The sequence below is a fragment of the Schistocerca cancellata genome, chromosome 8 (assembly GCF_023864275.1).
Source record: "Schistocerca cancellata isolate TAMUIC-IGC-003103 chromosome 8, iqSchCanc2.1, whole genome shotgun sequence".
Lineage (NCBI taxonomy): Eukaryota > Metazoa > Arthropoda > Insecta > Orthoptera > Acrididae > Schistocerca > Schistocerca cancellata.
In genome coordinates this window covers 48,913,134-48,929,832 of record NC_064633.1, presented here as the reverse complement: position 1 = coordinate 48,929,832, position 16,699 = coordinate 48,913,134, and the positions used below count along the sequence as shown (strand labels likewise).

Sequence of the window (16,699 nt, the reverse complement as noted above, 5' to 3'; positions counted from 1 at the left end):
ATAAGTATCTAAAAAAAGGTCCCGCGAAGTCAGCATGAATACGCTCCCAGGGCTTCTCAGGCGAAGGCCACTGTGACAAAGATGACTTCGGGGCGGCGGCCTGTGACGCACAAGGGCCACAGGCAGCGACCATGTGTGCGATTTCAGAGTCGATTCCGGGCCAGTACACATGACGGTGCACCAGAGATTTTGTGCGAGAGACACCCAGTGCCCTTGGTGAAGGAGGCGCAAGACCGAAGCACACAAAGATGCAGATAACACCATCCCTAGCCATGAGGCGGTAACGCAAAGCGTAGTAGTTCCGCAACGGATCAGAAGTCTTAGCGGACGGGCGATCTGGCCAACCCTTCTGAGTACAGCGTAAAACCTGGGAGAGGGTAGGGTCAGAACCCATAGCAGCTGCCAGCTGGTCCCGGTGATGGGGAACTGTCCACAACCCACTACTCGGCAACATCCAGGTGGAAACACAAAAGTTTGTCCCTATCGAATGCCAGATCAGGACCCATGGCGAGGCAAGACAGTGCATCAGCATTCGCATGTTGAGCCGTCGGCCGGAAATGAATCTCATAATTGAAACGAGACAAGTAAAGAGCCCAATGCTGGAGGCGGTGTGCAGCCTTGTTGGGAAGTGATGTTGATGGATGAAACAAGGAAACAAGTGGTTTGTAATCTGTAACAAGATGAAATTTGGATCCATAGAGAAAAACACCAAACTTATGAAGAGCATAAATAATGGCCAAAGCTTCTTTTTCAATTTGAGAATACTTTTGTTGGGCATCCGTGAGCGTTTTGGAGGCATAAGCAATGGGTTGTTCAGAACCGTCAGAAAAACGGTGCGCAACGACTGCACCAACCCCGTATTGAGAGGTGTCCATGGCAAGAACAAGATGTTGGCCAGGTCGATAAGTAGCCAGGCACGGGGCCTGTTTCAGCATACTCTTCAATTTCTGGAAAGCTGCATCGCATGACGCAGACCAGTGAAAAGGCGCGTTTTCATGCACCAGGTGATGCAACGGCTGAGCCACCGAAGCAGCAGACGGTAAAAACCTGTGATAGTATGCTATTTTCCCCAAGAAGGACTGCAGTTCCTTAACAGATGTAGCGCGAAGAAGGGCATCAATTGCAGTGACAGTTTGCTGAAGCAGACGAATACCATCCCGAGAGAGTTGAAACTCCAAGTACGTGATAGATGCCTGAAAAAATTTTGGTTTCTGAAGATTATACTTAAGGACGGCAGTCTGTAAAACATGAAAAAGTGTGCGGAGATTCTGAAGATGTTCTTCAGTGGTGGAGCCAGTGACAACAATGTCGTCCATGTAATTTATACACCCAGGGACAGTGAGCAATAATTGTTCCAAGAATCGCTGCAATAGAGCAGGGGCGCTAGCAACCCCGAATGGCAATCGTTGGTATTGATAGAGGCCAAAAGTAGTGTTAAGGACCAGAAACTGCCGGGAAGCAGTGTCGAGAGGAAGTTGATGATAAGCTTCTGACAGGTCAAGTTTAGAAAAATACTGGCCTCCAGCAAGTTTAGTGAACAATTCTTCAGGTCGAGGCATAGGGTAAGTGTCGATAAGGCACTGAGGATTTACAGTGGCCGTGAAATCGCCACTGAGACAAATATCACCATTTGGCTTAGCAACGACAACAGGAGAGGACCACTCACTGGAAGTGACAGGAAGCAAGACCCCTGAAGTAGTGAGACGATCCAACTCCCGTTTTACCCAATCACGGAATGGGCCAAGCCTGAAAAAACTTAGGCCGAGCAGTGGGTTTGGGAGTGATATGAGCTTCAAAGTCGTTTGTACGGCCTAACCCAGGACAAAAAAGGGATGAAAATGTCGTCAACAAGGAATCCAATTGAGCATAAGGAATAGCATCAGAGACGATACTGACAGAGTCATCTATGGAGAACCCAAAAACGTGACAGGCATCAAAACCAAAAAGATTCTCCGTGTTACTATGGTTGACCACAAATATGGGAACAGTGCGAACAACAGATTTGTAAGATACTTCAGCATCAAATTGTCCCAAGAGAGAAATCTTCTGTATATTCTAAGTCCGTAATTGCCTAGTGACAGGTGACAGGATTGGAGAACCCAACTGAAGATACGTCTGAGAATTGATGATAGTGGTAGCAGAACCAGTATCCACCTGCATGCGAACATCTCGACCAAGTATTTGGACAGTGAGGAATAACTTCCCTGAAAGGGAAGAAGTACAATTGACAGACAACACAGAATCAGAATTAGCGTCATGTTCATGAACATCATGTATGCGGTCAGATTTGCAAACGGATGACACACGACCCCCCCCCTTTTTTTTTTTTTTGCATTTATGACACACGGCCCAACATTGTGGACAATCCTCTCGTGAATGTTTCGTAAAACACCGCGGACATGAAGGAAGTTGCCATGGGTTTTGCTGCAGTTTCTTAGAGGTTTGTTTACGGTTAGGCTGAGGCTGTGCTTGGGAGCATACTGCAGCCACATCAGCCGCCAGGGACACTCCACACGCTTCGTCAACAGCGCACAGAGGTTGTATTTCCCCGACGTCACCCCAAGCCTCTATTTGTGCTCCAGTGGAATGAGAAATTTCAAAAGACTGAGCGATAGATAGGACTTCATCTAGGGTCAGATTTGCCAACTGAAGGGCACGTTGCCTAACTTCTTTGTCAGGCGCCGACCGGATAATAGCATCCCATACCATAGAATCCGCGTAGGATTCTTTGTGAACATCAGTAACAAATTGACACTTTTGACTGAGGCCGTGAAGTTCAGCAGCTCAAGTGCGATAGGATTGATTCGGTTGTTTTTGACAACGATAGAAGGCAACACGAGAGGCTACCACGTGCGTATGATTTTGAAAATAAATGGACAGAAGTGATCAAATTTCAGCAAAGGACAAAGACGCAGGATCTTTCAAAGGAGCCAATTGCGACAACAACCGATACATTTGAGGTGAAATCCATGAAAGGAACAGAGACTTACATGTTTGGTCATCCGCGACATGAAATGCCAAGAAGTGCTGTCGAAGACGTTTTTCGTAATCAGACCAGTCTTCTGCCGTCTCGTCGTAAGGAGGAAAAGGAGGTAGAGACAACGGCGAGAGACGATTTGCATTTGATGCCGCAACGAAATCACGAATCGCATTTGTGAGAAGCGTTTGCTGTTGTATGAGACCTTGCAATAGTTGCTCTAAAGTAGCCATGGAAACACGCGGGTCAACGATGAAAAAGAAAAATGCACTACCTCGTCGCCAATTGTTATAACTTCAAGTTGAACAAATATATTTCAAGGACGACGCAATACATGAAAGTCACAGATCACGTAAACAGAGTAAGACGTGTGTCACTTTAACAGTCAAATCATAACTGAGTCCGAGTCTAGTGGCCGCTGGCTGGCTGGCCGCTTAGGTGGTGCTGCTGCTGCCTGGCTGGCAGACAGCGCCGCATGTAGAGGACACTCATAACTGTGCGCCGGCGCTTTGAAAGAACGGCGATTCACAACGTTAACATCATAAAACTGACCTTTTTATATTTATTTACACAGAACAGGCTGACAATGGGAATGGTACTCATTGTCACAAAGTGAGTCATTTATTGCTGTTTGCTACAGGAAAATACTGCACTTTTCCTTTTTAGATGCACGAATAATCCACAAATGAATGACTGGGAGTACACTGTATATATATTACTGTGTAAGTGTAAAAACTTTAGGTGCTTAAAGAGGCTTCTTCAAGGTGTTCAGTTATCATCTTCACACAACATTCTTATTGCACACTTCTGTAGAATAAATACAATGTCTTCTCTGCAATGCCTCAGAAAATCATGTAATATGACAGAACACAGTAAACAAATGCAAAGTATGCCAGGAATCCTGTCTGCAGTCCAACAGAGTGAGAGAGATTTCTGAGTGCAAAGCAGGCAAAACTGAGTTCTTGGTTAACTTGTTCACATGCTGGTGCCACCTCAGTTTATTATCCATCTGGATGTCTGGGAACTTCACACACAGCCTCATCCAGTGTATACCCGTTGAGTCCCACTTCTGACACTTGTAAAATCAAACAATGGAAACTCCAGGCAGGAATATCAACAATGTATGAAAAGATAAGAGTCTTCTTTACGGTAAGTAGCAATCTATTTTTTCCTACACTGTTGATGTTCTGCCATCTGTAAGTAATTTTTATTCGTTTGGTATTGTTGCACGAGTCTTATTTATATCAGCAGCAAATATTACGATTTTTGGATAGTCCTCCAATGTCACATATAAATAATTTACGTAACAATGGGGGCAGGCGAAGCATCGAACCTTGCAGGACTCCATACTTAATGTTTCCCACTCTAAATTTAATCTTACTCCTGTCCTATCATTTGTATTTAGAGAACGTTCCCCTTTTGTATCCTTAGATCACATGAGATATTGCCTTTAACTCTATCAAAGAAAAATTTAATCAAGAAACTAATTAATTTGAGACAGAAGTGCTGGCTAGTACTTATATTCTGGAGGTGAAATGTACAATATTGCCGATACATAAATCTAACATTAAAAGGAACAATACTACCTGCTTTCGCTGCTAATAGTTCATTCACTGGGGACAAGAGAGGGATATCCTGGGGCAAGTTAAAAAGGAAGAGCAGACGACTCAGACAGGAGGAGCAGAGAGATATATAAAATATGAAAGTGCAGCAAATGAGCAGCAAAAAGGAGATTGACAGAAAATGTAAAATGGCTACACAAATGCAATTAAGAGGACAAATGCTAGACAGTAGAAACATGTATGACAAGGGGAAAGATCAGTGTTGCATATAGGTAAACTGAAGAGATCTTTGGACAAATAGAAGCAGCTGAATGAATATCAAGAACACAGATGGTAAGCTAGTAATAACCAAAGAAGTGAAAGCAGAAAAGTGGAAGGAATGTATAGGAGGACTACACAAAGGGGGTAGGGGGGTGGGGGATGGGGTGGGGGGTGAATGTGTGCTCTAGCTGAAAAAGAGATTTGTCGAAAAACTAGCAAAGTTTCCAGACTGAGTTGTGTGCCTGTCAATGACTTAATGCCTTTACTGTACAGTGAGTTGTTACCATTATTCGTAAATCATTTAAATTTGTAATTGTTATATACCCCAATAATCCTTTTCATTGCTTCCAGTTTGAGACCATCTTTGTTGCTATCCAGCATCTGCTTGAGGTCATCATGCCTAGAACACAAGAAAAAAAGCAGCGTAACTTTGATGCATCCATTTGTGACACAATGTCTGTTCAGTATTTCACAGATAAATGTTAATCACTGTCATCATTATTAATCAGTATTACAACAATAATAATAGCAGTAATTCAGAAGATTCTTGTATCTTCTGAAGAGAAGATCTTGTACCTGAAGCAATTATAGCTATCCACCGATGAAAAATTACATATAACTCTAGCAAATTTTTTTCCTCCAAAATATAAATATGTCACATCAGGGCTGAAAGTACCACATATCCAACCTTTTAACATTAAACTGCCGTCAAATGTTCATACAAAAGATAACGTACGAATTACAGAATAACAATGAGCTACAAATGAATACGCAGAAAATCAATGGAGAAATGTTACAGACTCCTTTATCTGGAATAGGAGAGGACAGGGAATGGAGGAAAGTATTTCCCTTTCCATCTCATTTCTCCTCACATCCTTGACCTGAGGTCCTGTTTGAATTCCCTAATCAATTCCCACTGTCTCATTCCCTTCAATGCTTCCTGTTCCTTTACTATATTGATGAAAAATTTAGCCATAAACTTAATATTTTCTGCAAACTCCCTCTGCCCCTCTTCAACAAGGATATTTTTTATATCTCTATTTGATTGTACTTTCAATCTAGGGACAATCCCCCACTCCTCCTCTTCCTCCTCCTCACAAAACCTCTATGACTGCAGCACCACTGAGTGTTTGTAAGCAGTTTTTATTATTAGACTGTTGTGGCCATAGGAAAAGAACTGAGTCATCAGGACAAAGTATAGGGACATTTGGCTCTCAGTGTCTTTATCAAAAAGTGGATTAATTATGGTAACAAAAATAATGATATGCATGTCTTACATGTGACTATAATAAATCATCTGCAAATAAGTGGTTGTTTGTGTGATGACCTACTTGACTTGACTTCATTCCTGTGGCCCTTATGTGGGCATAGGGCATTCGGGGAAACTCTTTGTCCATCCATCTCTTTGGCCATATCCCTGAATTCTGCCCAAATCCTCTTGCTTCCCCTTCCACTGTCCTCCTCTATGTACAACTAAGTGTGCATTTCTTCCTTGTTCCCTGGGCATTCCACTCTAATGCTTTCTTCTCTACTGCTCTATCTGGTTTTCCCAGTATGTGTCCCATAGATTTCTACTTACTCTCAAGTGTCTGATTTATTATACGTATGTGGTTTGTTTTGCTCCAGAGCTATTCATTACTAATTAATTCTGGCCACAAGATATTCATGATGTGCCGGAGATATTTATGGAGCTCTGTAACTGTGGTGTTATCTTCATGTTTACTTTCCAATCTTTACTGGCGAACAGTGCAGCCTTCACATCTGCATGAAAAATATAAATTTTAGTTTTGCATGTAATGTTCCTCTTTCGCCATACTGGATAAAACTGTATTGAGGCCTTCTTTAGTGGTTCTCCACATTGTCACCAGCTCCATCATCTACTATCACTATTTTCTCAGATAAATGAATTAAGTGAATGTCTCCATCTGCTGTTTCCCTACAAACACCAGCACATTCAAAGTCCAATAATTGACTCATTTCCTTTGTTTCGCCTATACTTATTCTGAGGCCAGCAAACTCTGCTATTTCTACAGTGAGTTTAATTTAGCTTTCATACCTGTCAGCCAACTGCTCAAACTATACTGTCTGCAAAATCCAAATCCTTCAGACGTTCATGAATACCCGCATTGGACTCCTCCTCTCTTTCCTGCAGTGATTCTTCTCATAACTGAGTCAAGGACAAGTAGAAAAAGCATTGGTGACAAAATACTGCCCTGCCAGTCTCCAGTTGTTTTCCCCATTGGCTCTGTGAGACTGCCCTTGAGGAGCACATAACATTTGTTGCCATCATACAGATCTTTGACAAGGTTCAGAGAAACTTCTGTGGTATACCATACTTCCACAACACCAGCCACGGCACTTTATGTTTTACAGAATCAAAGATATTTTCAAAGACAATGAATGCTAAGTACATGGTTGACTGGAATTCTTTGCTTTGGTCTATGGTGATCCTAAGAGTATTAATAAGATCAACACAACAATGATGTGCACAAAAACCATTCTGAACTTTACATTTGCAGTTTTCAAGTGAATTTTTAAGCCTACTTAAAAATTATCTGATGAGAACCTTTCTGGGCACTGACAGCAATGTAATACCACAGCAGTTGTTACAATCCGATAAATTTCCCTGTTTTTGGAGCTTTGCCCCTCTTTTGGCGGGTTTATCACCAACCCATTTTCCCACTGCATTAGGGATTACTCTTCGAGTCAAATGTGTTTCAACAAGGAGTAGAGCATTCTAATATTAGTTTCCATATTGGGTTTTAATAGCTCCAGTGCTACACTGTCCAGGCATAGAGCCTTTGATTTTTTTATGCTTCTCAAAGCAATTCCAGTTTCATCCGTTTTGGGTCACAGCAGATTTTTATCTTGATTTACTTTGACTTACTCTGGAACATATCTCACCTCTTGACCATTGTCACAATTTAACAGCTCCTTGAAACGCTCCTCCCATCTTTGTGGCTGTGTCTGTTGGGTTGTAATCGCCCCCTCCCCCAATCCTTGCTCTTAATTGGTCCTTCATGTCTACAGATCTTCACTGACAGCCGTTTGGTGATACTGTGCAGTTCATTTACATTCCCATCTTGCTGCTCTTCTACTACCTGTGACTGCTCATCTATCCATTTCCCTTCATCTCACCTTATCCCTATTTTCACTCTTTTTTTTCCTCCATGTATTCTTTATACACTTCAGTCTTCCATGCTCTATTTTACAAAGATTTAACTTCTTTTTGGTTCTTTCTTGTGGTTAATTTCACTCAACATGTCATCAGAGATCCGTACTTTCCTTTGATGTCTCTTACATCCTAATATGTTGTCTCCAACATCTAAATAGCTGTTTATTAGTTTTCGCCAACCCGTGTTACTTCCTTCCTGCACAAAGTTTCCTTCAGAGAGTACTGGAATGGAATCTGTTTTGTAGTCCAAGTGCAAATTTTTCTTCGATGTGTTGGTCTTTTAATCTTACCACATCTACTTTGTGGTTCCTGTGATTGAGATTGGTTCTGTTTGCAGCTATCTTTAACCTGAACTCAACCAAAACTAGGTGGTGCTCACTTCCAACATCCATTCCTCTCTTATTTCTGACATTGAGCAGAGTGTTACAAAACTCCCAGCTATGCAATCCGTTTGATTTACAGTGATCTGGAGAAATCCGCATTATCTTATGGCAGTTGCAAAGTGGATTGATTGTTTGTTTTGTTTTAGGGTGCAAAAACAAGTAGGGTCATACGTGCCCAGGTCAAAACTGTAGAATATGAAAACAGAGAGGCATTAAAAAACGACTACACATCGATCAAAATTGACGTACGAGAAGACAGCTAAAACAGGGACATGGAGAAAGGTCTACAAAACACACCACAGAGAAGCGGGGGTCAAGAACTAAAATTTAAATGGCCTTCACCTTATTGCTACAATGGATAAAAAGTAAAACGCTAAAACGGCTAATAACTCAAACAACAAATGCATGCGGGAACATTGACAGTTAAAAAATGAGAATACCGTCAGAAAATTGTGGACAGTGAAAACTTGGGCACAATGTGTACAACGTGGGGGGAAGCACAACTTAACAAATGACGATGGCTAAAAAGGCAGTGCCCAATACACAACCTAGTTAAAATGACCCCCTCGCAGCGGGAGGGCCGAGAGGAGGTTGTCCAAGCTGGTGGAAGAGGCTTAATAACCTGGAGCTTGTTCCCATGAAGGGAAGACCAGTGGCGATACCATCTCCTGACAGATGGCAACACACAGATCATCGGAGGAAATATGAGAACTAATGGTCTGAGGTACAAGGACTGCAGCCTTGGTAGCAGCATCAGCAGCCTCGTTTTCTGTCAGACTGACATGACCAGGAACCCACATAAGCAGCACAGTGGCTCCATCACAAGTGAGCAAGTGACTGTTTTCCTGGACCCATTGCACTAAGGGATGGGCTGTGTACAGTGCACAGAGGCTTTGAAGGGTGCCGAGAATGTCTGAGCAGATGACACAATAGGAAAGCCGATGTCACTGAATGTACTCTGTGGCCTGATACAGGGCAAAGAGCTCTGCTGTAAATACTGTGCAGTGTGCCAGAAGCCGATATCGAAAGACACGGGTGCCAATGACGAAGGCACACCAGACCCCATGGTCAGTCTGAGAGTCATAAGTGTATACAAATGTACTATTGCGAAGTTCCATGCGAAGTTTGTGAAACTGAAGGTGATAGAGTGAGGCTGGAGTAGCATCCTTAGGAAGCAAATGAAGGCCAAGGTTAATATGGGCCACTTCATGAAGCCAATGAGGTGAAGGGTTCACACTCACTCACTGGGAAAGCTGCACGTAGTGTGAAGTTAAGCTGCCATAGCAAGTGCTAAAAGCGGAATCCAGGAGGTAACAGGGAAGAGGGGCGCACCCCATACTGGCAATCAAAGGTGTCATTGAAGGAGGAGGTGTATGACAGGTGGCCACGCATGGCAGACAAATGGCATGCATACCTGCTGAGAAGAAAGTCATGGCGGTAGGACAGCAGTAGTTCAGCAGCTCCTGCATACAGACACTCAAACAGGCTAGTGTAAAGGGCGCCAGTGGCCAAACGGATGGCACAATGGTGGATAGTATTGAAACCGCGTAAGAGGGACGGACGTGCAGATGCATAAACAAAGTACCAATAGTCTAGTTTTGAACAAACAAGGGACCGGTACAAACAGAAGAGAGTGGTTCGATCTGCACCCCAGGAAGCACCATTGAGGACACCTAGGACACTGAGGTACTGTGTACAATGGGCTGCTAGGTAAGACACATGGGAGGACCAAGAGTGTTTCCTATCAAGCATGAGCCGCAAGAATTACATTGATTCAATGAATGGAAGAGCAACAGGCCCAAAATGTAAAGATGGTGGGAGATACCAATTGCGCCACCAGAAATTCATAAAAATTGTTTTGTCAGTGGAGAAACAAAAGCCATTGTCAACGTTCGATGAGTAAAGATGATCGAGACATTGCAGAATACGCCATTCAATGAGACAGGACCATGGAAAACTGCAATAGATTGCAAAATCATCAACAAAAAGGGAGCCAGGGATGCCCGGCAGGAGACAGACCATTATAGGGTTAATGGCAATAGCAAAGAGGACAACACTCAGCATGGAACCAAGAAGCACACCATTTTCCTGGATAAAGGTGTCTAACAAGGCAGAACCCACACGCTCCTTGAAAACTCAGTCTGACAATAATTCCTCAAGGAAATGGCACAGGCAGCCACGTAAGCCCCACGGGTAGAGATTACGGAGGCTAGCAGTCCTCCAGCAGGTGTCATAGGCTTTCTCCAAATCGAAAAATATGGCCAAAATCTGGGACTTCAACAGAAAACTATTCATGGCATGGGTGGACCAAGTGACGAGATGGTCAACTGCAGAACGGCGTGCTTGAAATCCACAGTCAGTGGTTAGTAAATTGCAAGACCCAAGCCATTGTACCAGCCGGGCATGAATCATACGATCTATCACCTTGCAAACACAGCTAGTGAGAGAGATGGGGCAGTAGCTAAAAGGAAGGTGTTTGTCCTTACTGGGCTTAGGTATGGGTATGACAGCGGCTTCACGCCAGCATCTGGGAAACGTGCCCTCTGCGCAGACGTGGTTGTACGTATTAAGAAGAAAGTGCTTGCTCACAAGAGACAGGTGCTGCAACATCTGAATGTTAACAGTGTCCGTGCCTGGGGCGGTGGATCAGGATGAAGTGAGAGCGTGATCTACGTCTCTCATAGTAAAGGCACCATTGTAGCACTCATGATTCTGAGAAAGGAAGGATATTGCCTGAGCCTCCTCCACTCACTTCCAATGTAAGAAAGCAGGGAGATACTGGAAAGAGCTCGAAATTTCTACAAAATGGTGGCCCAAGGAGTTGGAGACAGCAAAATGGTCCACAATGACATTGTCTACTACTGTCAGGTCGGAAACTGGAGAATGGATCTTGGTCCCAGAGAGCCATCAGAGGTTGGCTCACACAACTGAGGAAGAGGTGAAACTGTTAAAGGAACTAGTGAATGAAATTCAGCTAGCTTTTTCGCTATCCCGAATAATGCGACAACACTGTGCACGCATCTGTTTATAATGAATGCAGTTTGCCATCGTAGGATGATGGTTAAAAACACGGAGAGCATGTCTAGGCGTGTGAATTGCATTGTAGCATACCTCAGTCTAAAAAGGGACTGGGACATGTGTGCGTGTGTTTCGATCCGATGGGTGGCCTACGGCGAGGTCATCATCAGCGCCCTTACACTTATAAAAACAAATGAATGTGGAGATGAACTGAAAGTTTTGTACACGCATGCACTCGAAATGATCACACAGTCACTCTGTATCACACACACTCTCATATGCACTAAAACCAAATAGGAGGGAAGAGAGCTAATCAAGAAAGAGAAACAAAACACAGAAGAACTAAAAGAAAAGCACAGGGAAATGTGACTGGCTGACCATTTACAAAAATCTAGGATCAGCCAGCCACCCTTTGACACCTTAAGAACATCTCCCTAAAATCTTGTTAAAAACATTGGACAATTCACAAAACTTTAAAACCCTAACCACACTCGTTTGATAATTACACCCACCAGCAAATCCACTGCAGTCCACTGGTCGGCAAATAAAATGCAGTCCAATAAAATGTGGCACACCATAATCTGTATGCCACAAGCATCACAGAGTGGAGGATACTCTCACTGGAGTAAGAATCCACATGTCATAGGGCTGTGACCCACGTGAAGACGCGTAAGAAGGACCTCATACTGCCAACATGGCTGGAAGGAAGTACTCCACGGCCGAGTTGTGGACTTGATGACATGGAGCTTGTTATCGGTTACTGCCAGCAACTCGTCTTCCCATCAACACACAACTTTGTGCCTCAACAGTGAGGTGATAGCATGCAAGAGGATAGCACACCGAAATACCAGAGGATCACGACATGCCTCCTTGGGTGCTCGATCAGCCCTTTCATTCCCCGCAATTCCAATGTGCCCAGGTACCCAGCAGAAAGACACCTCCTTCCCCAGCTGTCGTAATTGTAGGAGGGCATACTGGATATTCTGGGACTGGTCCAATAAGTACCCGTGGCCAGTCAAACCCCCTAACGATGGACAGTGTCAATGATATGCAAGTAAGAGGGCCTCGCTGAACCATACATGGTGTAACCATAGCCCAGCCACGAATACACAAAAGCCCAATCAAACTGAAGGAGATGCGCCCTGTCTCCTCCCCAAGACCTATGACTAAGGCACTTTATGATGTTCAGTGCCTTCCGGGTTCTGGCTTTCAAGTCTTGCAGGTGTGGTAACCATGAGTCAAAAATGAGGCCCAGAAACCGCACTGTGTGTCTAAAATGTAGGATGGTGTCCTCCAGGCAGGCAAATTAAAAATACGACGAAAACGATTACAATGAAAACGCACACGCACACGCAGAAACTGAAAACCCGTCTTTGCAGCCCACTCCTCTAACCGCCGCACTGTGAGTTGCAACTGACAGCTCACCATTGCAACACTGGAGGAGGAACAGAAAACAGCAAAGTCGTCCACAAATGAGCAGCACTGTACTGGACTCCTTACTATAGATGTTATACTATTGATGGTTGTGTCAAAGAGGGTAACACTTAAAACACTTCCCAGGGGGACACCATTCTCCTCCTCAAATCGATCACACAGTGTGTCATCAACACGGGTCCTAAAAAAACCGCTGAGACAGGAAAGACCGTAGGAAGATGGGGAGGTGGCCACGAAAGCCCCATTGATGCAGTTGTGTGAGAATACAGTGCCTCCAAGCAGTATCGTACGCCTTATTTATGTCGAAGAATATGCCGATACAGTGATGTTTACAGAGGAAAGCCTGCTGAACAGCTGCCTCTAGGAGGGTCAGATTGTCGACAGTGGACCGAAATATTCGGAATCCACACTGTGAGTGGCTAAGGAGTTGCCTGGTCTCTAACAACCTGACCAGGCAACAGTTAACCATTCGCTCCAGGATCTTTCCAACACAGCTCTTTAAGGCAATACTCTAATAACTACTGGGACATGTGCAGTCCCTTCCTGGTTTGAGAAGAGGGATCAGAATTGCCTCCCTCCACGAGTTGGGAAAGTTGCCTGTCTGCCGTATTAGATTAAAACATTCGAGGAGGATTTCCCCTGATGCCGCTGGCAAATGTTGAAGCATGCAGTACTGGATTTGGTCGTGACCGGGTGCAGTGTCACAGGTCTCAGTCAGTGCCGATTCGAGCTCCCACATGGAGAAAGGGGAGTTGTAGGCCTCAGAACTGTTGGACCTGAAGTCCAACTTTTCCCTCTCTACAGTCATACAATAGCGACAAAGCGCCGGATCCAGGCCTGCATTGGCAGTAGTTTATGAAAAATGTTCAGCCATCATCTGAGTAATGTCTCTGGTTGTTGTTTGGAGGTTGTCAATGATCTTCCACTGGACAGATTCGGCAAGGGTGGGATAACAGAAAGAGAGGTTGATGGCTGAGAATGACCCAGTAGCAGTAGAGAAATGTGTGTGAGTACCTGTTTTGAGGATGCACAGCTTTTGAGATGTCACGAGGCCCTCCAAAACCCAACCCCAAGGGCAAGTATTAGTTGAGCCCCACAGGACATGATAGGCATTGAAGTCTCCCAGGAGGAGGAATGATCACAGGAGTTGCGCAATACGATCCATGAGAACCTCAGAGTCTATGGCATGTTGCGGAGGTAAATACAGTGTGAAAACAGTGATCCTTCGACACACGATTTTGAACTGCAACTGCTTGGAGGTCAGTAGCCAAGGGGAGAACAGAGGAGTGGTGCATATTAGTAACAAACACTGCGACATCTCCCTTGGCCCTTTCCCCCAATAGGTCATCCTCGTGGTATAGCGTTTATCCCTGTAGCACAGGGACATCTGTATCTTTAAAATGAATTACTTTTAAACAAAAGAACAAGGGACGTGCCTGTGCTAGGAGCTTCAGTTCCTGCGCACGAGTCCTGAGCCCATTCATGTTCCACTGTAGTATGGGAGCTATGCCATCAGTGCATTTTTAAATTACCTCTCTCTTTGCACCGGGAAGGTGAATCACTTTAAGAGCGAGGGGGAGTGGAGGGGCTGCCTGGATTCAACGCATCTAACTCCATGATATCCTCCTCATCAGTCAGACGGGAAAGAATGATGTAAGATGGCACTCGTGACAGCTTTTGACCCCAACGTCGTGAGCCTTTCCCTGCTCCCTGTCCCTTCGACGATGAGGGGGAAAGGGGGGTAGAGAGGCACCCTACTTTTCTTGTACCTTCCGGATGCTCACTGCGGAACTGTTGCTGGTCTTTCCTGGTGCAGCTGCCTGGATTGCTTTGTCCTTACTTTTTTTCCCTTGACGTGTACATGTGCAAGTACAGATGCTTGTGGTGAATGCAGGCACACTAGGCATCGCCTATGTCAAAGCGTCCGCCTTGGGAGTAGGTTTCTGCACCACGGAAGAATATGAGGTGGCAAAGACAGGGGGTTTCATCACCTTACATTCTTTTTTGACTTTGGCATAGGGGATCCGCATGGTCACTTTTATTGTCTGTACTTTTTGTTCTTCAGCAAAAATGGGGCAGTCTCAGCTCCAGACTGGGTGATTCCCCGAGCAGTTGATGCACATCGCCGGAGACAACAGTCAGTCCCAGAGTCATGAGTGGCTTTTCTGGAGTTCCCACAGATTGCTTCACCTCCACAACTCAACTCAACTCATGGTTGTATGGCCGAAGTGCTGGCATTTATAGTACCACATATGGTTCGAAATGTAAGGCCAAACATTAAGTCGAAGGAATCTCACCATAAGATGTTCAGGCAGTGTTGGAGAATTGAATGTGACAATGAAAGTGGCAGTCTTGTCAATTGCTCCATTATTCCTGCACATTCATTGCTCCACATCAACTATTCCTTAGGATGCCCATTCTTCCTTCAGTTCTATTATGTCCCTGTCATCTCGGCATGTGACAACGCCCTTACTGGAGTTGAGAGAGGTGTGCACCTCAGCAATGATATCGTAGTCACCCCATTTCTGTGATTTCTTAAGAAGGTCTACCTGCTTTGACCTGTTAGTTTCAACCAACAGTGGGCCATTAAGCAATCGTTTTATAGATTTTAATGTTCCAGCAAGATCTTCCAAACCCTTGTGGATACAATAGGGGACACTTTTTCAAATGACCCCTCCTTCCTCTTTATCACCAGTAACACATTGTAATTCATGACTTCACGAGCCCTGTTACTGCAGTCCAAAGTGCTCTTATTAGAAGGACTAGCCTCTCTCATTCTTTTGGATGAATAGGAGTTAATACTCCTAGGCAGTACACTTTTCCCCTGGGAGGAGAAGATGATGATTTCAAGGGTTCCATCTTTGTCCCATGAGCAGCTACGGAAATAAGGGCCCACTCAGACAAAGCCCCACCTGCCTGAGTATGCCTTGTACAACTGAGGTGTAGCAGGTTCCCCAGAGGATGCCCACTAATGATTGCACCACCGTAACAGCCATGCATCAGCACACAGCACACCTTGAAATCGAGGGTCTTTTATAGAGGTGTATCCTGTCATCACGATCCCCATTTACCGAGACCCACAACATTCCACTGCCGCACCACATGGTAGTCGTTGAAACATGCCCAGAGCTTACAGTGATGGGATTGGCGGTGCTTACCAGTTCCCAGCTCAAGAACCCTGAGGTCGCCAAGCACGTGCCCAGCAAATCAATGCTGAGCCCCTGAGTAGCCGGGACATGGTGTGGTAAAGGGGAAGTGAAGGGAATGGAACATTATGCAGCAGTAGGGATAAGATAGTCCACCTGGTCATCACACCTGGAGAAATCTTGTTCGTCTAAGGTCGCCAGGGAGGAGTCAAGCTGCCAGTCACCCTTAGTAAGTTATCATTTGGTTGCACATGCAGGTGGGGTAGGAGCTGGCAAATGGATAGCACATGGGAAATGGTCACTCGATTAGGTGTCAAAAATAACAGACCACTTGAGACGATGGGCAAACTGGGCAGTGCAGAAGGATAGGTCCAAATGGGAACAGGTCTTTGAGGAGTCAGAAAGGAATGTGGGTGCTCCTGTGTTATGGCACAAGAGGTTAAGTTGATTAAGAAGGTCAGCCAAGAGCATACCTCTCTGACAGGTTCTGGGAGAACCCCAAAGGGAATGGTGCACATTAAAAGTCACCGAGCAGCAGAAATGGGTGAGATAGCTGCCCAATAAGCTGGAGAATGTCAGCCATGGTGACATCGAATGAGAGGAATATAAATGGTACAAAGGGAAAACATCATGTTAGAAAGGAAAATGCGAACTGCAACAGACTGAAGACAGATAGTCAGGGAGATGGGTTGACTACGAACGTCATCCTGTATGAGCAACATGATTCTCCCACGAGATGGAAT

At 44.7% G+C, this 16,699-nt stretch overlaps 1 protein-coding gene across 1 annotated transcript in view; it reads right to left on the bottom strand.

Annotated features, from left to right (window-relative positions):
- The window catches only part of LOC126094737 (AP-3 complex subunit beta-2), a 200,673-nt gene that overhangs the window by 168,604 nt on the left and 15,370 nt on the right, over positions 1-16,699 (bottom strand). The window contains 1 exon segment of the mRNA XM_049909286.1: positions 5,125-5,200. Within this exon segment, the coding sequence (XP_049765243.1) occupies positions 5,125-5,200 (76 nt within the window).